Here is a 24145-nt window from a genome sequence, read left to right as displayed (position 1 = left end):
ACAGCTTTCAAGGATCTACTTCATCCAGGACAGCTACTGATAAAGACAGACAGTACTACGATCATGTGGTACATAAACAAGCAGGGAGGTACACATTCCTACCCCCTCTGCAGACAAGCAATGACTTTATGGGACACAGCATTGACTTATCAAGTTCACCTGCAAGCACAATTCCTGCCAGGAAAAACAAATACTCTGGCAGACGACCTAAGCAGAAACCTCATGGATCCCCACAAGTGGAAACTGGATCCACAAGTCTTCAGCATGATGATAAGGAAGTGGGGATGCCCAGACATCTATTTGCCTCCCCTCAAAACTACCAATTACAGAAATTTTGCACAAGGATTTATCACAAACAAGCATGGAGAGTGGGCGCCCTATCCTTCAGCTGGAAAAATCTAACTGTATACACCTTTCCACCACTGCCTCTCCTTCCCAGACTACTCCTAAAGGTCAGACAAGAGAAGCCAAAAATGATACTGATTGCACCAGACTGGGCACGCCAGCACTGGTACCCAATCCTAAAGAGCTTATCTCAAGGTCCAGCATGGATGTTGCCTCAAACTTCTCACCTGCTGACCCAACAAAACAATCAGATCCTGAACGGCCAACTCAGGACCTTAAATCTGGCAGCATGGCGGATAATGTAGCCATTCCGAACACTCCTCTTTAAAAAGCTGTTATGGATGTTATCTTGGAGGCCCAGTACCAGAAAATGGAAGAGATTCTGTGCTTGGAACCTGGAACTAAGGCATTGACACGTATGTGCCAAATATTCCTCAGATTTTACAATACCTGACTGAGATGCTGGACAAAGGCCTTTCCTTTTTCATCAATTAAGATTCATGCCTCTGCCATTTCAGCCCATTACAATACGGAACCACCATCTTTTCTCATCCTTTAATAAGGCAGTACCTCAGAGGGGCCAAAAACATCAGGCCTCCAAGGAGAACACCAATGGGACCTCAATTATGTCTTGAAAAAACTCGCACTGCATCCTTTTGAGCCAGCCTCAACAGTAGATATAAAATTCTTATCCTGGAAAACAGCTCTGCTCCTAGCAATAACCTCTGCAAGATGAGTCTCGGAGTTACAAGCACTCATGGCTGTGGAACCTTTTTATCATTTTTCATCCAAGCAGGGTTTCTTTGAGGACAAACCCAACATTTATGCCTAAGGTTGTGTCCAGTGTGGCACTCAACCAAACCATTCACTTGCCTGCTTTTTACCCAAACCCACAGAACAACGGTGAGAAAATTCTGCATTCTTTGGACATACACAGGCAGCTGCGCTTCTACTTGGACAGAACTAAAGCTTTCAGGAAGACTGAGCAACTTTTAGTGTCATATGCTGCAGGATCACAAGGAAAGGCTATCTGAAAACAGACTATTTCTAAATGGATAGGCCATTGCATCCGTTTCTGCTATTCCCAGCATGGCAAATCAGTGCCTAAGGGCATTAGGCCTCATTCTACCAGAGCAGCAGCCACTTCAGCAGCCTTCCTCAGAGGAGTACCAACCAAAGACATCTGAGAGGCTGCAGCTTGGAGTTCAGTGCACACTTTTACAAAGCACTACTACTCACCTCTTTACTCTAAATCCAGAGCAGGTTTTGCCACTGCAGTTCTGCAGGGCCTCATAGCCTCTCCTAATCCTATTTAGCCCAGCCACCCATCCTCAGCTTTGGGATTCAACCCGAGTAATGACTGCAACAGTGAAACATGATGAACATAGTACAGTTGTGTACCTACCATAAATGTAGATGTTCGAGTGTATTCACTGTTGCAGTCCAGGTTACCCTCCCACCGTCCCCCTTTCCTTTGCTGGGGTTTATCTGTACTTCTCTATTCTTTACAACCTGTGTGGTGTATTTGCTTGTAGATGAAGGAAATGTTTCTTTACTGCATGTATGTTTATTGGCATAATATATTTAGCCTACCCTTTTGGGGGCACCTGACATCTGGGGCAAGAAAAACTGAAGAAAATGGCGTTTGCTGCATCTTTTATACCCCTGGCGCACTGACATCAGGGAAGAGGCGACAGCAGCCGACGCTGGACCAGGACTTTGGAATTCATGCTGACTGCAGGTAGCCTGCCAGCAGGATAACCCAAGAGTAATGACTGCAACAGTGAATACACTCTAACATCTACATTTATGGTAGGTACACAACTGTACTGTACTCAGAGGCCCCACAATATCCATAGCTACCCTCTGAAATGGCTCCTCCTTCACAGGCAAAGGCATCAAAGAAGCTTTCATCTAGTCTCCTGCCTTACCTACCTTTTGGTACTGCTCACAGGTCCTGGAAATCCCAGGCCAATAGAAGTTCTGCATAATACATCTCTTTGTATGTTTTATGCCCATATGACCTGCAAAGGGAATATCATGCGCTATGGTAAGAAGTGCCAGACGGTAGGCTCTGGGAACTACCAACTGCTGTATTCTCTCACCCTCTAGCCCTCCCTCAGGGGTCCACTCTCCGTACTGTAACTCTTTGTCCCAGTATACAGATTTCCCCCTTCCCTTGAGAATCGGGTGCCCTACTAGCTACCTCTGTCAGGGTTTATGTTGGGTCTGAGAGCTGAGCCTGAACTCTGTCTGTCTCTCTGTAACCCTTCCCAGCTCCACTTCCACAGGAAGTCTGGTATCCTCTGACAACGGTGTCTCACTGTCAGCCTGGGTACTACTACTTGCCTCTGCCCTTGCAGTCACTCTGTCCAAGGGGAACATCAGTACCAACAAGCAGCTGTGGCTCACCTACAGTCTCACTGCTACAGGGTAGCTTCCTCTCTGAAGTAACAACCTCACTAGTCCTGGTTGCAAGTGTGCGGTCTGTCTGGGTTTCCCTCCGGCTACCAGACCCACATGCTTGTCTCCAGGCCTGACTTTGTGTAACTGCATGAACACACAATACTGATTTATCAGAATCACTCCCTGTCAGGGCATGTGCAGAGATATCCTCAAACACACCTACTTGCTTGTTTCCTTTTCCACCCTCCCAGTCTAGGTGAACCGTAGCCAAAGGCATTTGGAATGGGGTCCCTCCTAAAGCTCTGACTGGAGTGGATTGCCCAAGCAAGTAGTGCTCCTCTTTAACCATTGCAGGCTTCGCAATGGTTATGTCAGAGGCTCTCTTTCCCATTCACTAAAATAGGATATAGCCTCTTGTGGGGTAGTTTAGTATCTTTGTTGTCTCAAGATAACCTACTGTTGGCATTTTGTCAATCCCATTTACTGGCTCTCCCAGCTTTTGTTCCCCACCTTGCCTCCATGGACATCTATACGTTATATGGCCCCCACTGGTTGCATTTAAAACATTTAACCCCAAGTCCTAGACGTGTACCTGGGCTAATTGCTTTCCCTGCTACGGACAGACTCTGTTGGAGGCAGTCTGGGCTACTACCCAGCATGGGTTCCCTTAGCCCCATGAGCAGCACTGGGTGTCCCTTTCCTGTGCACTGATGCCCTGCTTTTGCTGGGTGTAGGTCTTCCTTCTTCCTAACTCATCTACAGTAAGGCATTGTCTATCAGCTAACCAGATTGTCATGTCCTTGGGCAAAGTGCTGAGAGCTTCTTCCCTCACTAGAAGGTCTGCCAGCCCTTCAGAAGTTTTGATCTGACATCCACTCACCCACCTATGACAATAAGTGCATAGGTCAACAACATACTAGCACACACTTTCATCTGCCTTGCTTGTGTGCTCATAAAACTTTTGCCTATAAGTTTCAGTTGTTAACTTAAAAAAAATTCTAGCAAACAATTCTTTACAACATTATAATTTAAACAGTCATTGTCAGACAGTTTGGACATTAGTTACAGCTTTACCATGGAGTAAGTGGGTCAGGAACCATACCTAGAGCCCTTTGTCAACATCATACTGTTTACATACCCTCTCAAACATATGAATGAAACTGGCAAAATTATCCCCCTCTGTAAATTGTGGAAGAAATGTACTGACCTTTGTTACATTTGGGGTTCAGTTATTCCCTTCCCCATTACCTCCGTGACTCTGGCGCAGAGGCAGCATCTCCTTTTCACGTTGCCTCTGCCTCTCTTTCTCCTAGGCTTCCATGCATCGCAGTTTCTCATTTTCCTCCGTCTCGAGACACCTCAGCCTTTCTGCTGCCTCTGTTTTGCAAACACTTGTTCTCTAGGTAGTCTCTCTAACTCCAGATGGATTTTTAAGTCCTCTGTGGAAAGGTTGAGCTGTCCATTTTCTAAGCGTTGGTGCATCTCTACAGCCAGTCTGATTGCCTGGCTGATATTCTCTGATGCGGCTCTGACTAAAGCTGCAATCATGGTCTGCTTTAGTCAGGTTGGCATGCACCAGTCCTTTAGCCTGGCACATCTCCACCAGCTTGCTCCTTGTCAGCTTGCCATACTCCTCTGCTGACATGCTTGCCTGCTCTCCCTGACTAAGCTAACAAAAGAAATGAAATGTTTGTGATATGAACTCTGAATGTTCACTGCATGGCTGATTTAAATACAAAACCACCTTCAGTGATCACCATGTACACGAGCTACAGGAATTCAATATCCACACCACTACAAGCCAATTAATATGTGATGTGGTTATCCTACCACTGCCACCAGTTAATATGTGGCACCCCTGCACTGGCCCAGTAATCAAGGAGCCTGAATCCTCACCACTAACACCAGTGAGGTTGTGCACATTGGGAGGATGACAAGTACACACACAGTAAAGTACAATTTCCCTTAAGAGCACACAGAGATCACAGTTAGTCTAGAGCTGGTTGAGCTGGTTTCTCCCTCTCTCTCCAGATCCCCATTAAGACTCCCCACTGGCACAGCTATAGGGTTAAGATCTCAGCCAAGTGGTCAAGCCAAAACCTCCAGCACCCTCTGTCCAACTAGTGCTTTGTGTCCCTGCCCAAGTAGTTGACACACTTAAGATTTGATTTGTATACAAGCACACACACTCCTGTGGAAGGCTGGCACAGGCTCACTAGCTATGCCCCCTTCTGCCCAGACTATAAGGTAGAAATCCCTGCCGTCAACCAGCTCTACTTATCAGCTACTATAAGGCCCTTCCCAAAGGGTGACAAATTCTGCTGTGTAATGTTACTATTATCCAGATGGTGTGTCCAAGACTTTAAGGCTATTTGAATGGCCTGTACAGTGTCACCAAATACATATGCAAGTACTGTGAGCTTAAATATCTCTAAACAAACCAGCCACAATTAAAAGGTTTAAATACATTTAATAATAAATAATACAAACACAAGACAATACTCAATACCTCAACACAGTGACAACAGAGTTCAGAATCACAGGAAATACTTCATAACATTGCAGGACAGTCTTACACAGATACAGAAAACATCTGAACTAATCTTGCTATATTCTTATCTACCTCTAAAAGAAATCACTGTAATCTAGTACTTACAGAGCAATATGCAGGCAGAGGTGCTGGGTAAAAGTTTCTAGGTCCAAAGACTAATACAAAATGGACAGACTCTCTCTTTGAGAGAGTTCTTAAATTGCTGTCAAACATTTCTGCTGGGTTATTTCAGATTACATCATTCTTGTCACTTCTGCCTTTAGTTCCCAGGCTAACAGAAACTTCAAAATTAACACCTTTGTGTCAAAAATATTTATCCCTAAGAATTTGCCTAGAACTGGAAGTTGTATACATTTCTGCTCTTCTCCAGTAGGGTGCACTGTAGTTACATTTTTGAAGCTCAGCACATAACATAATAGTTGTCTTACATTTGTAAGACAAGCTTATGGATCATATTAATGTTTACAGTGACATATAATTAATTCTAGCTAGGTAGGCTGGCAGCTTCACATCCACCATATCACACTCGCACTGAAGTCTCTCCACAACAGGTACTCTGTTATGATTCTGTCATAGTCCATGGTGGCGTGAATTACTTGAGACGTACCTTCCTGGACTATATAATGAGAGACATGATCGAGCTTGCTTAATATATGCCCCAGGCAGGTCTGTCCCTAGCCTTGAGCAGAATTCTATCACCCAGAGTGATGCTCAATACAAACAGAAAATTATTGACTTTAACAATTTTTTTTTCTGATGTCATTCCAAGGGGATCCAGGCTTCTGCCAAACTCTCTTGCCTCCCCCATAGTGCCTTTTTTCAGGCAATGCCATGAGGTCAGAACTACCAATATGAAAATTTCATCAAAACACAAATTTGAAGGTCATGCTGCTAAACGCTAGGACTCTAAACATGAAACTGCATTCATTGTAAGCATTCATAACTCTGGAAGATGCTGACATTTGTGCAGCAAAAGCTTTAAAGGGACAGTGTCATTGAGACCGGGTAGTGTATACGTTTTGAGCCTAATTATGCACTTTATCTCTGCTAGTTCAGTTTTCATTATAACATTACCACCTCGTATTTCGGCTATATGACATTGTCCCTTTAAAACCTTTGCTGAAACACAAGCATATTTGTATGTGATTTACATAATTAATATGTCATGTGACAGCTTATGTACTTAAAACAATTTTAATCTTGTTCTTGGCCTGAGGAAGCCTCTAGGGTGAAAGTTTTTAACTTGAGTTTGTACTGGAAATAAATGCTTGTCATGGTTCCAGTGACTTTGTTTTTTTGTTTTATTTCATTATTGTAAACTCAGTTGGATTTTCTGGTGGTTTATTTGCTTGTTTTGTGTGTTGTATGTGACATTTGTGCAGTCACAGAAACCTGGTTCAAAGCTGTGGAGACCACTCCAGCCACACCAGGTTACACATCCTATCATACATTCAGACCCCAAACTGTGGGCAGGAAAGCAAAAGGAGGTGGAATTTCAATATGTATATTAAAGACGTACACACTTCCAGGCTGGTCAAACAGTATGACTCACAGGAGACACTCCAGGTTCAGTTAACTGTTGTCAAATCCTTATTCAAATCTTAGCTAGCTACAGGCCCCAACTTTGACTCAAGATGCCCACTCCACCTATCTGGACCTCTATGAATATATTAGGATTCAACCCTTTAACCTAATCCTGGGTGACTTTAACTATCTAACCATAGATTGGAAGGAACTATTCATGCCAAAACACAAATGCCCAGAGATTCCTTGATTTAGTCAGTGCAAATTCCCGGGACCAGCTGGTTGATACCCCTACAAGCGGTATTAACCAACATGAGTAACCACTGCAGCATGCCTACAGTGTCATCCTCCCATGGTAAGATCCGACCACAAAGCGGTCACTTTTGAAGTCACCATTTCTCCTGCCCCCCCCCCCCCAAGCTAGGGTCAAACAAAAAGAAACCTCTCCAGAGCTGATTAGAACCTCCTGAGGAACAGCTTCACAGCCCCCCCCCCCGTAGGAACTGGCACCAATATCCAAAACTACACCAAAGTTCTGTACAAGAATTTATATAGCTGCTTGTAATCAGGAATACCCAAAAGGACAAAATCCTCCTTAAAGAAGAATAAACCTGTCTGCTGGACATCTGCAATAAATAACTCTATAATAAAAGAAAAGAAATGGTGTCCAGGGCCAAGAAGGAGCAGGTGCCTAACTAGAAGCAATTTCTCCTTAGCCTGAACAAGCAAATAAGGGCACTAGTGAAATCCTGCAAAGCAAACTTGAGTCCAAACTTGCCACATCTACTAAAGGCAATCATAAGGCCTTCCTCACATATGTCCACAATCTCAAAGGAAGCACTCAGATCTGCTGGTCAAGGACACCACATGCAGAAATGCCATAGATAAAGCCAGCCTGCTAGCAGACCGGTTCAGTGACAGCTTCAACCCTCTGTCTTCCCCATCAGTAAATCGGGACATCCCCAGCATATGCCCCCTCCCCTTATCTTTAAGGTGCGAGTCATCACTGCCCTCTCAAAGGCAGAAAATACAGCCTCCATGGGGCTTGATGACATCCCAGGCTGCATCCTACATGAACTCAGGCAGGAACATGCAGTGCCATTAGGCACCCTATTCAACCAAAACCTGAGTATGGGTTCATCCCAACCAAATGGACAGCCACTGTCATCCCTTTGTACAAAGGTGGTGTGTTCACCAATCCAGGAAATTATAGACCTATCAGCCTAACTATCCTGATCTGCAAGGCCATGGAATGGATTGTCATGGACCTCATTAACAAGGACATTGGCAACCATCAAACACTCAATCCCATGTAGTTAGGTTTAGTCAAGGGGAGATCTTGCCTATTAAATTTGGTCGATGACTTTGAGACGGTCACCAAAACCATAGATGAGGGGATGAGTGTGCACACCGCCTACCTTGATCTGGCCAAAGCCTTCAATACTATTCCCCACTCTGGTATAACAGATAAACTCTTTCAACTAGGCATCAATCTGTATGTTACCAGATGGGTAGCAAATTGGTTCACTGATGGAACCCACCTAGTCAAAATAGGGGAAGCCACATCATGCAGTGTACCCTAGGATCAGTCTTGGGGCCTCTTGTTTACATCATGCAGTAGACCCATAATGAGCAGTGTACCCCAGGGATCAGTCTTGGGGCCTCTGTTGTTTGGGATATACTTTTCTGAGGTGCAGGCCAAAACCAGTGGGCTACGACTGACCAGGTTTGCAGATGACTGCAAGTTGGGTGCTGTCATCAGTCCCCCTAATGACATAGCCATCCTCCAAGAGGGTTTTGCCCAAATAAATGACTGGTAACAGAAACATGGCCTCAAACTGAATGCCAAAAAATAAAAAAAAGGAAATGTGGAGACTTTTCAGTGCAGAAATATACTATAAACCAAAAAAAAAAAAAGCATGAACACATTAAATGCTTAACGAATCACCACGTTTTTCATCATAATCTAAACTTCATCAGATAAAGTATATAACATGAAATCACCTTTTATACCCTAAGCAATTCAAAATCATCCAATGAGAGCAATATATCCATGAAGCTCATGAATAAACATGAACAGAATTATATTACCAAAACCTTATCTCCTTAAAAATAACCAGCAAAAACCTTAATACATTTCGACCCTAAGTTTTCTTTCGGCTTTTCCCGGTTAGGGGTCGCCACAGCGGAACTCCGGTCCGCTAATGATTGACAGTAGAGTTTTATGTGCTGGCTTGCCAGGCCTAATGCACAACCTTCAACGAAGGAACACATGAACACATTCACGCATGTCGCCACACAGAAGACGCTCTAACTGAGAATCGAACAACATTGCCATGTCTAACTGGGAGGCGACAACGCTACCGCAGCACCACCACCGCAGTAATACATTTCTACCCTACAAAGTTAAAAATATTTGATAAATGTGTTCCATCTCCCTAACATTTTTATAATATTAAATCTTAAAACAATTCGAATGCCTTTTTTCTAAAAATAGTACCAACTAGTGGCCACTTAAATACATTTAATATATTTTTTTAAATTCCATTAATAGTGAACTTGTATACAAATACAACCTAACAACAAATGTATAATCAGTAGAATATCCAATTAAAACCTTTTCAAAAAACGAATTCACTTTTCTCGAAGTAAAATTTTTTTATTCTACAGCATGTTTATAGTCTTGCTGCCCTGAGTTTTAAAACTGGTACCAAAGAGACTGCATCATTAATCCCAGGGTATTTATTGGCTTCTAAAACTATTTGCCAGTATAACTCCCAGTACTCTAAAAACATTTAGATTTCGCCAAGGCACAAGATAAAGCATTATTCTCTCTCTTATTTTTTGTTTTGTTCCTAATAGCATTCATGTGCTCGTACAACATCTTAACTTTCAGTTTTTCCAATGTAAAAAGTATTGCAAGTCTCACAGATGGCAATGTACATCACCCCTTGGGAATCACAAGTACTGTGGGTCTTTCCCACTATATATCTATCTCTTGATTCAGTATATGCACTTTCTGCATTAACCACAAATGGACGCTGGTTACACATCCCGCAACGGTATGTTCCTTTAGATTTCCCATTTTTTTTATTTTTGTCTCCCTGGGATTCTAACAAATCTTTAATATTCCTTCCCTTTCTGTAAGTAAACTTCACTGGCTCATTAAAATTTAGATCAGATAAACTTACAAATTTTTTCCACTCCTTCTCAAAAAGAGTATGTACGCGCACATGAATGCTATTATGAACAAAAAAGAGAATGCTTTCTCCTGTTATCCTCGTGAGCTTGGGCATCCTGAGGCAATGTAGCAACTGCCTCGTGTACACTGACAGCCCTCTCCTCTTACCTTCCAACACTCAGACTTGTGAGAGATGCACTTTATCCAAATTGAAAGCCATGCACTCTGCAGCGAAGACCGGAATAGCTGGTCACCAAAGACTGGAATAGCTGGTCAAGAGGAGGTGTTCAACACTTGTACCACACCACATGGAACACACAGCCCTCTAGAACACACACCAGCACTGTCTTCACATAAGGACACAAACCACACACCCACCTTTGCGGAGACTCTCAATAAAAATCTACCAAAACAGCAGAGTCCGTCAAGGCAGAAATGCACTCTCCCACCACAACGCACTAATCATGAGAGAGACAACTTTCCTAAACAGTGTGCCACTCCACTAAAGCCCCTAAGCAAAACAACATGCCCAACACACTAATCATAGTTGACTCGATAGTGAGGCAAACTGATGTTCCACTCACTAGGTTGAATAAGGAGAAAGTAACAGTCAGCTGCCTGTCAGGTGCCAGGATCCACCACATAATGCACACATACAGTTGCCTCAACAAAAAGTACAAATAAGACATGTGGGCGTGAATGACCCGAGACGTACCTCCTTGGACTACATGGAGAGACATGGAGGAGCTCTCGGATTATGTAACCCAGACTGGTACAACCCTAGCCCTGAGCAGCCTCCTACCATCACCCAGAATTATACCACAGTACAAGCAGAAAATGATTGATTTCAACAATTGGCTAAGTTTCTGGTGTCATTCTAAGGGGATCCTGTATCTGTCTGCCTAGGATGACATGATTGACTGACCTAGATGCTTTGCCAAAGATTGCCTGTGTCAGTCACCCCTGGGCTTCCAGATACTGGCCAAGTTTCTTGCCACCCCTGTAGTGCTTTTTTAGGCGGTGTTCCAAAGATCAAATTACCACCCTAACACAGCTGCAAACAAATGCAATCTGAGGGTCATACTGCTCAACGCTAGAGGACTAAATCTCAAAATGCACTCGCTTGAAGCACTCCTTAAAATGGAGAACATCGACATTTGTGCTGTAACAGAGACCTGTTTCAAGGCAGCAGATGGCACCCCTGCACTACCAGGCTATAACTCATTCCATACCTTACAGCCCCAGAACTTGGACCAAATCTCCAAAGGCAGTGGTGTTTCCATATTCATAAAGGATGCGTACACCTCCAGACTGGTAGCCCAACATGCTGCATTAGAGATACTTCAGGTGCAGCTAACATTGGGTAAGACAGCAATTCAGGTCGTAGCCTGCTATAGGTCCCCAACCATGACCCAAGACTCGCACTCCATGTTCCTAAGCACCCTGGAAAATATTAGGGTCCAACCTAACACTCATACTGGGCAACTTCAACTACCCCTCCATTAACTGGTAAAACTACTCATGTACCAATACACTTGCCCAATGTTTCCTGGAATTCATTAATTCCGATGCCCTGGACCAGCTCATTCTTACCCCCACTAGAGGTAGCAATATCCTTGACCTGGTTATTACAAACATGGGTGACAGTTGCTCTGTACCAATAGTCAGCTCCTCCCTGGTTAGATCCAACCACAAACTAATCACCTTGGAAATCCACATCCATCCCACCCCCACCCCGCAAAGGTAACCACCATGAAAAATTTCTCCAAGGCTAACTTTAGGCTCCTAAAAACAGAGGTGGCTAACTTCACGGCACCCATGAAATTGCAGAACAGCTGCATGACCGCAGAATCATACACAAATGCCCTGCACGAACACGTACACAAATGCATGGATCTCGCCATACCCAACAGAACGAAGATGTCAAGGAAGCCAATCTGGTGGTCCCCTGCCGTAAACAAAAGTTTACAACAGAAGGAAACTGATGTAGAATAAGGTGAAGGTCCCAAGACTGGAAAAACTCCCTTGTCAGCCTCAACAAAAACTTGAGAGCCCTCATCAAATCCTCTAAATCTAGATATGAAAACAGAATTGCAGCAGATAGTAAAGACAACTGCAAGGCCTTCTATAATTTTGTAAAGAATCTCCACGGCAATACCCAGATTTGCTCGGAGCTGTTGCACAATGGTACCTCCTATACTGAGCCAACAGATATTGCCAGTATACTGGCCGACAGATTCAGTGTCAACTTTACCCCTCTCTTCCCCACCAAAGGACCAATCACAATACCATTGGATTGCCAGGCACCCAGTATTACTGCTGCACAGGTTAAAACAGCACTCTCTAAGGCCAGTAATACAGCTTCTATGGGACCTGACAATATCTCTGGCTGTGTGCTGCATGGAACTACAGAGTGAACTGGCATCTCACCTGTGTGCCTCGAGTCACAGCCTCATCTCGGGCTTTATCCCTACCAAATGTGGTGCACTGCTACAGTCAAAGGATGACCGACTGCAGACCCTGGGAACTATCGCCCCATTAGCCTGACAAGTCTGATATGCAAAGCTTTGGAAAGCATCATCATGGACCGAATAAACAAAGATATAGGGAAACTCCAAACCCTGGATCCCACACAATTTGGTTTTGTGAAAGATGGATCATGCCTGCTCAACCAGGTCAACTTCTTTGAGTCCGTCACCAGAGCTGTGGATGAAGGCAAGGTGAGTTCATACAGCCTACCTTGATCTGGCCAAGGCCTTTGATGCCATTCCCCACTCAGGAATCCTAGAAAGACTCACTAAGCTAGGTATCAACCACAATATCATTACAATGGGTTGCAAACTGGCTCAAATAGAACCCACAGTGTGAAAGTAGCTGACTCCAAGTCAGACTGTCGACCTGTCATGAGTGTAGTCCCACAGGGTTCGGTCCAGGGTCCTCTCCTGTTTGGTATCTACTTCTCTGAAGTTCAGGCCAACACGAAGGGACTGTGGGTGACAAAGTTCACAGACGTTTGCAAGTTGGGAGTCATAATTAATAATAAGTGATGACATCCTACAGAAGGTCCTCAGTGGGACCAATGACTGGTGTCAAAACCATGGCCTTGAGCTCATTGCCAAAAAATGTGGCATCCCCTTTGGGAAAAACCCGGTTCCCATGAATCACCACATCGATGGTAGTCCACTGAACACAGACGTCATAAGAGATCTGGGAACACAGGTTGACAGCAACCTTCCTTTTAACCACCACATTGCCACTGTGGTCAGAAAACCCTTCTTTGTGGCACATCTCATTACTAAGGGTTTTTCATCCAGGAAGAAAGAGGTCATTGTCTCCCTCTACTCTTCCCTCATTAGGCCAGTCATTGAGTACAATGCCCCATTTGGCCTGTACCTCACTAGACACCCACAACAACTGGAGAGGCTGCAAAAATACCTCACAAAGAGGATCTTGGGCCTTAAACACTTGTCCTATATGGACAGACTCAGTAAACTCCAACTATTCTCTGTCTCATATTGCCTACTTAGAGACGATCTCTGCTTGACTTACAAAGCCATGTCTGACCTAGCTCTGTTAGAAATGCTACATCTAAAGAAATCCCAATCCCGCTCCAGGGACCTCAACTTCATTATCACAATCAACAGAACAATCTGGAGAGACAGGTTCATAACCCAGAGACTACCCATGCTATGGAATAGACTTCCCATACATGTCAAGTGGAGCACCTCACTGGCCCTCTTCAAGAGAAATAGAAAATTCACCCTGGGATCACTGCAGTGGCTCTACTCGACAGAAGCACTGGGAATTAAGGTCTGGTGGCATGATGCCAGGGTAATCCTATGGGCTAGGCTTGTAGAGGCTCCAGGGCCATTAGCCTAGTACACACCCATTAACCTATATAAACATAGTATATGTTGTGCCTTGGCGAAATCTAAATTTTGTGTGATAAAGGAAATGGAAATGGCAAAGGACGTGAGGGGTGGTATGTGGGAAACGAAGATAAGAGTACCGGGAGTTACACTGGCAAACAGTTTTAGAAGCCAATAAATATCCTGGGATTAATGATGCAGTCTCTTGGTACCAGTTTTAAAACTCTGGGCCGTAAGACTATACAAAATGTTTTAGAATAAAGCCTTTTTACTTCAGGAAAAATGTTTTAATAGTTTTTTTGAAAAGGTTTTAATTGAATATTCTATTGATTTATACATTTGTTGTATTTGTATACAAGTGCACTACTAATGGAATTAAAAAAATATATATTAAATGTATTTTTGTGGCCACTAGATGGTGCTATTTAATAAAAGGCATTTGAATTGTTTTAAGATTGTAATATTATCTAATATTTTTTAACTTTGTAAGGTAGAAATGTATTAAGGTTTTTGTTGGTTATTTTTATGGAGATAAGGTTTTGGTAATATGATTATGGTAATGTTTATGAGCTTTGAATTTTCATGGATATTGCGCTCATTGGATGATTTTGAATTGCTTAGGGTATAAAAGGTTGACATCCCCACAAATTATCACATTAATAACAAGGTCCTATGCACGTAGTCATTCATGAGGGACTTGAGCACCCAGGTTGATGGCAACCTGATTTTTGACCAGCATATTGCGTCTGTTGTATGGAAAGCTTTCTACATGGTCCACCTTATTAGGAAGGGTATTTTATCCAGGTACAAGGAGGTCATAACATAACTGTATTCTTCCCTTATAAGACCCATTATTGAGTACAATGCCCCTTTCGGCATGTACCTTACAAAGTGGGATGGTGCTTGAATATACTTCGGCAGGTTCATTTTACACTTCAGAATTTCTTTCATAAACTCTTCCCTGTTTGTATTTCAGTTCTATATTACCAGCAAGCTCAGTTCTGATCACACATCCACAGGACCACAACCGATCTCTAAAGTTTCCACACTATATATTCCTTATCTATGTAAATCACCATCTTTCTTTCTCCCTGCGTGTTTGGCTTTACCTCTTCCTCTTTGGTGCATCAGAACAGGAAGTTTCTTTTACTCATTGAAGAATATGAACATTTCTACCACTGTCCTGGCCAAACGTTTTGTAGTATTTATGAATATCACTGCCTTAAAGGCCACATGAATACTGAGAGCTACCTGGTCACTAAAATGACGTGAAATGGAAAAAGTAAAGGAAAAAAAAAATGGTTTAGTGTAGTGCTTACAGTAATTTTTTTTTTCTGTTTGCTTGCCCACCCATACTGTTTTTCTGTTCACCTGTGTATATCTCTACGTGTGTGTGTGTGTGTGTGGTTATGTCTGTATCCATCTAGTTGATTTGCTAATGTGCTTTACGTCAACAAAAACATGTCAACATGCTACATTGCATTCTCCGAAACTAATTCTTGGAACGTATAAAATGTGTGTTTTTTCATATTCCAGGGATTAATGTTTTTGTCAACATGAGTGTGTCCACATAAAGCACATCAACATTTTGCAGATCGACTAGTTGTAGTACATCATATGTGTGTGTGTATATATATATATATATATATATATATATATATATATATATATATATATATATATATATATATATACATATATATAATGTATATACGTGTATATACACATATATATATATATATATATATATATATATATATATATATATATATATATATATATATATATATATATATATGTATGTGTGTGGTTTCACTTCATATTAGCAAAATACTGAAATATCGAATTTCAGCATTTCAACAGTATAAAACTGAAACCATCACAACACCGACACTTCACAATCACGAAACCAAAACATTGAACATACACAATACAGCACACAACGCACAAAACCATAACACCTACACCACAAAACAGTTAAATACAACAAGACACACACCTACAGTACACAAATGCAGGGGGGCAAGCCCCCCCTGCACCCCCCTACTTATATATACTAACTCCAAGATCGCACACAGTAAAGAAAATAATAATCACACAGCCAACACACAATCATACCTCCACCTCCCTACCCTAACCCAGTCGTGCAGGTTAGAAAAATCACGCACACTTAACTGTAGACACCATCCCAGCCAAACACTTCCACAACATAACATAAATGCATAAGCGCGAATTCGACATAGTCCTATTCCCGCTTATGCACTTTCGTTATTTTGAAGTTTCGTCTGAAATTCAATATTTCAGCAATTCGTGTTTATATATATATATATATATGTGCCTCTGCCCCCCATTGACCTTCAGCAGCCTCTACTCCTCTGTATAATGCTGACCAGCGTTCACCTGACATGAGGCAGCCCCCTCTTCCAAGGAAGATATGGTTTGTGACTTTGTTCATTGGGATAGGAGCTTGATGGTCTGTGAAGGCAATGCTTATGACGGCAAATCAACCATTTTCTTTTTTTAATTTGGCCATAAATTTTTTTTTTCTGGGCCGTACATACAGAACAAGTTTAATATTTGACCATTCTTCGGTCCACATTTGAGTAGCTAACTGTATGCCCCCTCCCTAAATATGTGAGCCACACTGTTGAGCCTTTGCTGCCATATCGAGTGGAGTGTTAACCTTTGTCAGGTGTGCAGGAAATCCTTACTTAACTTTGTAGGTGCTCCGCTTATAACAGTTTAAGCTGTCATTCCCAGCAGGCCGCTGGAAGGATAGTAGCGAAACTTAGGCCACAGACGGACACCCTTCTGTTTTGCTGCTTGGCCACTTAGTGAATGAAGACTTATGTATTCAGCTGTGACATGGAATTGATAAAGTATTCTTTTCATCAGCTGTGACATGGAATTGATAAAGTATTCTTTTCAGGAGCTGTAAAGATCCGTGTCCCATGTGTAGCTTGCACTAAACCAATAGGTCCTGTTCCTAAAAGACATACATGAATACATGAATAAATGATGTTTATACTGTGCTAGATGAAAAAACCTAAATCCTAATCAGAGGGTGGGCAACAAGATGAAGAAAACCTAAGTCATATAATCGGAGGGTTGGAGAGAAGTGGGTAAGAGTGGGGGCCCTGTGTTGAGGTGCAATGACACTGGGTTAGTTACTTATTAAAAAAAGAGCCTAATAAAACCTGCAGGAATTGATTATATGTCAGATTTCCCAGATATCAAATTTTCCCGTCTCTGTGGCATCTTGTATTAGTGTTAGTATGAAGCTGTTAGTGTACAATACAGTAGGATCAAAGGGTAGTGAGGGAAGACACAGGCTGCAAGTAAAATAAAGACTTCAGCAAGATAACAAAGGGACAGTAATGATGTCATAGTCTGAATGTTTTTATTCTCTGCATGTACTTAAAACTGCATGTATTTTCTGTACCACAGGCACTGACTCGTGGAAAGCATCAATGCTGGGCCTACAGAACAGCCAGCTGCTGAGACAAAAGAAGACCACAATAAGATCTACAAACCGTATACTAAAAATACAGCGGGAGCTGGAGTGGCTGGCAGGAAGAGAAAAGCAGTTATCAGAAAAATGGCCTCTAACCGGACTCCAGTCACCCTTGGTACCAGTTGTTGAAGACTGCGCTTCACAGCCACAAGTGACCCCCACACAGCAGGAGGAAACTCGTGCCATCCAGGCAGACTTAAAAAAACTGCAAAGAAATGTAGTTTCATTGCAGGCTTGTTTAGCAAGACTTGAGGCTGGTCAGGCAAAACTTGAAGTCAACCAATGCCGTATTTTACAGCTACTTACAAAACTGTCTGCACGGGTGAGGTCACAGCAAAATCTGTCGAATGCTCAGCAGTGTCACCATTAAGAATACGTTTTTGGTTCACACCAACTATTGTACACAATTATAAATCATTTGTTGTATGTTATGTAAATAGTGTTATTTTTTTTTTTCATTTTTGTTATTCTGGTGCATTTATTTTGATAATACAAACATTTACCTTAATTATATGAAGCTTTTTTGTCTTTGGTCCCTCTTATTGGCATATGGACCTTTAGCTGCCTAACAAGTTTCCCACTGAACCACATTTTGTTTCTATTTGATACATATGCAGGCAGGTGCAGCATTGGTAATCTGGGCACAGAGCAATGTCAGACTTTTGTAATGCATGTTGACAAAAGGGTGAGTATGATAAATCTAGCTGTTGTCCTGTTCTGCTTACAGTTTAACATGGACAAGAAAAAGGTACTTTTCAGCACGGTTTGGGAAAGTGACTTCATAGGCTTCATAGAACGTCACTGTAACACGGACTGATAAGGGAGAGGGAGTAGCATCACTAGTTACATGTTGTTGCTGTTCTGCCCATTTATAATGCGCTTCTGTCACAGAACTAATATTTCTGTTTTTGTATTGATTCCTACAACACTTTGAGCATTGTTTCTCACTACTGCGTATAATGTCATACCTCCTCAGTTCCAGCTTCCAGGTCTTCCCATCCTTGGTGGTTTTCCACATGTTCAGCCTCTCTGTGGTCTATTCAGGAATGGGTCTCCCTTCCAGAAGAGGCTTGCCTACAGGGTTTCTGTAGTGCCCTGTTCATAGGTTCTAAAGGTGTGAGCCACCACAGACTGTACCTGAGACAAGGAACCGTCATATCATGGCTCAGAGTGGGCTTTTCATTAGCTCTACCTTCCAGTGATATGTTGAGTGGACATCATTAAAAGGGGCATGTGATGGAGTCATGAGGGAAATGCCACCACCTGCACCATTTTGTTACCATGCATTCAGACAAACTCAAAAAAACAATAGCAGGTTTGGAAATAGATTGCCATGACTGTTCATTTCACCTTTTTAATTTCTGTCATCCCTCAGGGATCAGGCCATGTAACATTGTCAGATTTCCTTGGGTGTGGCTTGTGGAGACTGTGGTGGAAACAGAGTTTCCATTGTTTCTATGTCGTGACTTGAGGCTGCATGCTGTGGTACGCTGTTCTTAGGGCTAGAGGATGCAGTATGTGCCTGTGCTGTAGCTATGCCATTACCAGGGATGCAGGTAGTATTGTGCAACTGTATTGATACCAAGTAAACAGGATGAGGTGTGTACCTGTGCTGTGTTAACATGGCTACGGCTGTGGAGTGTACCCATGCTGTTACCAGGGATACAGGTAATGGTGTGTGACCTGTACTAATACCAGGTAAGCAGCTTTGTGATGTGTGCCTATGCTGTTATTAGGGTTGCAGGCTGTGGGGTTTGCCTAGGTTCCAGGTTGTCGTGTGTGTACACTTGCAGTCTGTAATATGTGCTTGCACAAAATAGCATAGCTTACACATTCTTTCATCATGGAAACAAGAGGAGTTCCGCATAATATATTCCGAGTTTAGGAGGAAACTACTTTTTGGTCAAGCTTCTAAGTGCTCATTAAATGACTTCATAAGGAGAAAACAGGACCTCACTGTGAGGAAACGTGTAGGACCTTGCAGCATCTCCTCCTCTTTCAGACTCACCAGCACCAGAAGAGAAATGAGCCTCATCATTATCAAAGGAAGATGCTCAGAAACCACATGGTGTCGCCTCATCCTGTGCCAGCTGTGTCACTCAGGAGGGCAACTCTTCTGTATGAACCACTGCAGGCCGGAGTATGTATAAGACTATCTTTAGTTGAGATGGTTCTAAGAGTTTGCTTCCGAACTGGACAGCCATCACAACGTCACATATGACTGTAGACAAGGTAACCCTAGGGTGGCTGTATTTTGGAACTTCTTGACCTTCTTCTGGATGGGTCTTCACTGGGTTTTGGCAGAACTCCTGGGACAGGCCTCATCTCCGTTGATGATTAAGGCTGTAGAGGCTGTCCATCATTCTATGTATGCATATCTGGTCATTGTCCATCGTTCTATGTATGTATATCTGGTCATTGTCCATCGTTTATGTATATCTGGTCATTGTCCATCGTTGTATGTATGTATATCTGGTCATTGTCCATCGTTGTATGTATGTATATCTGGTCATTGTCCATCGTTCTATGTATGTATATCTGGTCATTGTCCATCGTTCTATGTATGTATATCTGGTCATTGTCCATCTGTTCTATGTATGTATGTCTGGTCATTGTCCATCGTTCTATGTATGGTCATTGTCCAGGTTTATGTGGAGCAACATCCATCTCATACTTTAACATGCATCTAACGTCAGGAAGTTAGCATTAATTCCATATCTTCTTTTTCTAGCAGCCTTCCACTGCCACCAGGAACAACTTTGTTTAATTTTACTGTGTATTCCCAAATTCTTCTTTTCCTCTCCCCTGAGCTTCAAATTGCCCTTGAGTCGGTGTTTTCTAACCAGATGAAAACCACACTGTCACCAAAAAATAAATCAACTAAAAGTTCCATTTATTGAGCATTTTCATTTCTGTTTAATCACAGTGGACTTTAGAGTAAGTATGTTATTAAACCACCCCTTTATTTAAAACCGTGCATATTTTGTGAACAAAAACTATATATATGTGCATAACTTTGCACAGTAAATTAACACTTCCTATAATGTCAGGGCTTTAAACATAAAATAAGCATTCAAACCTGGTGGCTCATATTTAAGTACAACTGCCAGATCATTTCCTGCTTTCTACATTTATTTTGAATTGATTCCCCCCCCCCCCCTTTCATTATTCCTTCCCAACTATTCTATAACTGTGAATATGAACTCTCTAAAATTAGCAAACATTTTTTGCAGGTCTACTAAGTGCAATGTTATCAACCCCCTAACTATGGTTGTAAATCCTGTTTTTCAATAGTTATACATTTTTAGATCCTTTCAGTAAATGGATATGACATGTACTCGGCAAGGTATTCCTGTTGAATTACAGTTAAATATCTGAATAAATAGTGTGAGGATAACCTGAAATTTTTATACATTTTTCTGAAATAAAAGCACATTGATTATATGAACCACATTTCAGATTTCCCTATGGTGTTTCATCTCTTTCCTTGTATCTTCATTCTAAAATGTTCTTCAGATTACAGTCCCTTTTTGTACACAAAACTTGGTGCTGTACCTAATAAGTCTTTTATGTAAAAAAAAAAAGTTCTGGTCGCTGTAAATTATATTTCTTACCCTTTTAGATCTATTTGAAAAGCTAAGAATCATTGAATTATTGTACATCACAGATGCCTTGTGTTTCTAATTCAATATTAGCATAAATTTGGTAACCTAAAATAGGTGTATGTATACTATTATACTTCTGTGTTATAATTGATGCTGTATCTTCCAAAAGATCGTATGGATAACCACGCTCTGAAAACATGTTTTAACATCAACATTTCATTATTGAAAATATTGTCATCTGATGTCAGTTTTGAGACACTAATCATTTCTGCCTTGATTAAATGTCTTATGGTACATGGGATGGCAGCTGGAAACATACAGTTGTTTGAGAAGTTCAGTTTTCTGTATACTTTCGATAAATATTTGCAGTTCATAAAATCCTTGTAGACAGTGGCATCATGGAAACCTATCACTTTTTCCCACAGTTTTGTGTATTTCAAGAAATAAGTGATAATGTATTTAAAGAATTTGATAGTCTACTAAGCTGCATATCCAACAAAGAAAAATATTGTCCAAAAATCTAGGATAAGTGTGGTTAGGTCAGTCTGTAATGAATTTATACAAACAATTTCTGCCAGTGAGATAATACTAAATTAGTGAAAACACTACTGATAATCCCATAGCAACACCATTTCTTGGCAGTAGTCTGTCAGACAAGAAATAATTACTTGTTAAAACCACCTCCATAAATTCTTCAGTCAGTAAAAGCTCACTGGAATTAATATTTTGGTCATCAGTTAAGCCATGTAAAGCAATTACAAGTCTTTTCATATGGTTAGGATGGGATTTTTCATATGGTTAGGATGGAAAAAGGTTCTGAATATCAGTTGTTATATCTTAAAAATTCATCAATACAGTTAAACTTTTCTAAAAATTTGTATGAGTCTTCCAATAATGCCTCTATGTTTCAGTGGTTAATTGTGGTAAATATTTTTCAGTTGTCATATTTGTTGTTTGTCTTAAGTTCAATATGGAGGTCAATATGGAGGGTTAACTGTAGTTTTCCTTTTTAATTTATATAGACTGTTTTGTATATCCTTGTTGATATCAAAGAAATTTAACTTTATTCTTGTATAAAACAATCAGTTAAATGAGTGGCAATATCAAAACATTTTTGGAACAAACATGAAATCAATTTAAAAAAAATCATAGTGTAATTTATAGTGAAACAGATGTAAAACATTTAGGAGCCATTGTCAAAAGTTCTGTTACAAGCCCCATTGTCTATATATGTCCTCTGAGAATACTTGTTTCTTCATTGCTTGTAAGTTTGAGAGGTGTTTGGTAATGACTCCATGAGTTATGATAATGTCTCATTCCTACCCTATACAGTCCCAACTAGGGGTGATCCCCAGTGTTTAAGTGAACCCACTGAACCAAGTTAAAAGCAGTTGTGCATGCTAGGTACTGGGACATCTCACATCCCGCACTATTGTTTTAACATAATCGGCCTGTTGAGAATTATTCTTGCTCCTTTAAAATTTCCTTTAGATTTCCTAATCTGGATCATTTTAATTGTTCCATCAAGACCACATGGAGTTTTCAAATACTTATCAGATACAAAATAGAGAAATCCTAACCTTAGCTGCATGAATTCCTTAGAGATATTACATTTTATCTTACAATAATATTTATGATTTTGTTTGGTTTTCGGTGTGCTTTTGCCCACCCTATAATTAAACCTAAATAAACTGGATCAGATTTCATTTGCATTTCACCATAGTCATCCACAGTCATTAAAACCCCCTCTTTTTCCCCTGCTGCAGCAACTGCTGTCTTTTCTTGAGTGATTTAATACTGAATGTTCTCCAAAAATCTGGAATACATTTAGCACTCTCAGTAGGACTTTATCTACCTTTCCTGCCATCAGTATGCAATCATCAGCAAATAATTTAAACCAGAGCCACTTTTTTCTTAAAGAGCATCTTTCATTCTTTCCTGACTTTTTTAAAGCAGGCTGATGATTAATTTAAGTAATGCAGGTGACAATGGACAGCAGCCCCTACTAATGTTTGTTGTCTGCCGCATTGTTATTGATCAGTATGTTTACTGGTCCATGTACTTCATTTTAAGCAGGCCAGAAAATTGTCACCAAAGTTTAACAACTTCTAACATGAATTTCTGGTTGATTTTATCAGAAATTTTATGACAAAATATTTCCCGCGTAAGTATAGTCCGTTTCTCTTTCCATAAAAAAGAAACTAGCTAGAGACCACCAGTTTACAGTTTTGTTACGTTTAAGTTATTGCCCTTTTTGAATCACTTTAGGTAAGTTTGTGTCTAGTCTGTTACTTTTACAAAGCCTTTTTTATATTCTGGATTACTTGATGCATGTCTGACTTTGAATTGAAGTGCCAAGTTGAAATTCACTCCAATTATCTTATTTGTTGTTCATTGAAAAATTTCCCCCACAATTCAGGTAATCTGTTTCTTGCATATAATTTCTAGTTTTCTGACAGCTCTCTTTTTCTTATCATTCCATCTGATCCATTTTCTGTTATTGCTGCCAAATTACCTCTTGACTACAACTAAATTCTTTCTAAATAAAATAGCTACTTTTCTTTTATTCCTTCCAGCTCTGCTATTTCAGCTTCATGAAAAATCATCTTTCATCAGCTTATATTTAATGTGTTCTTACAGTTTTATCATTTACAGTAAAAATAACATGAATGTTTTCTTACAAATTTATTAAACATTTTTCTTTCTTGAAGTTTTCCCATATGCTGAACTCGTCCACCTTGAAATACTCTGTGTGGTCTAATAATGAAAATTAATTTTTCATATTCTTTAACTGCCTAAGACTCGTGCCATAAACCCTTGAAAGAACCATTATTTCCTGCAGTCCAGTTTGCCTAAGCAGCTGTCTTTGACCCCTTTCAGAAAACGTTTGTACAGTCAAAAATAGTGTAGTTTAAAATATTCAACCATGAAAAGTTAAGTACATGAGCATAATCTTAGAAAACTTTTGTACAGTCAAAAATAATGCCATAAACAGAATATGGTGAACCTTGAAATGACTGCAATAGACATTTCTGATTTGTAATAACACACACGTTTCATAGCAACAGCACTAAACTGTATCAGATTCAGTCATTTTAATCAAATAATACATTAAAAGCAAGTTTTTCTCAAGAATATGTAATACTTGAA

At 40.9% G+C, this 24145-nt stretch overlaps 1 protein-coding gene across 4 annotated transcripts in view; it reads left to right on the top strand.

The window, feature by feature from the left end:
- LOC122814020 overlaps positions 1–17901 on the top strand; it is a 146215-nt gene extending 128314 nt beyond the window's left edge. For all 4 annotated transcript variants that reach the window (XM_044086603.1, XM_044086599.1, XM_044086602.1 and 1 more), the window contains one exon: positions 17324–17901. In XM_044086603.1, coding sequence (XP_043942538.1) covers positions 17324–17760 — 437 coding nt within the window. In that variant the 3' untranslated portion in view covers positions 17761–17901. The remainder of the gene's footprint in view (positions 1–17323) is intronic.
- The last annotated feature ends 6244 nt before the right edge of the window (positions 17902–24145 follow it).

The sequence above is a fragment of the Protopterus annectens genome, chromosome 10.part0, assembly GCF_019279795.1.
Source record: "Protopterus annectens isolate FY-2018-M chromosome 10.part0, PAN1.0, whole genome shotgun sequence".
Taxonomy (NCBI): domain Eukaryota; kingdom Metazoa; phylum Chordata; order Ceratodontiformes; family Protopteridae; genus Protopterus; species Protopterus annectens.
Note: the sequence above shows the minus strand (reverse complement) of the source record. Positions and strands in the feature narration are given on the sequence as shown.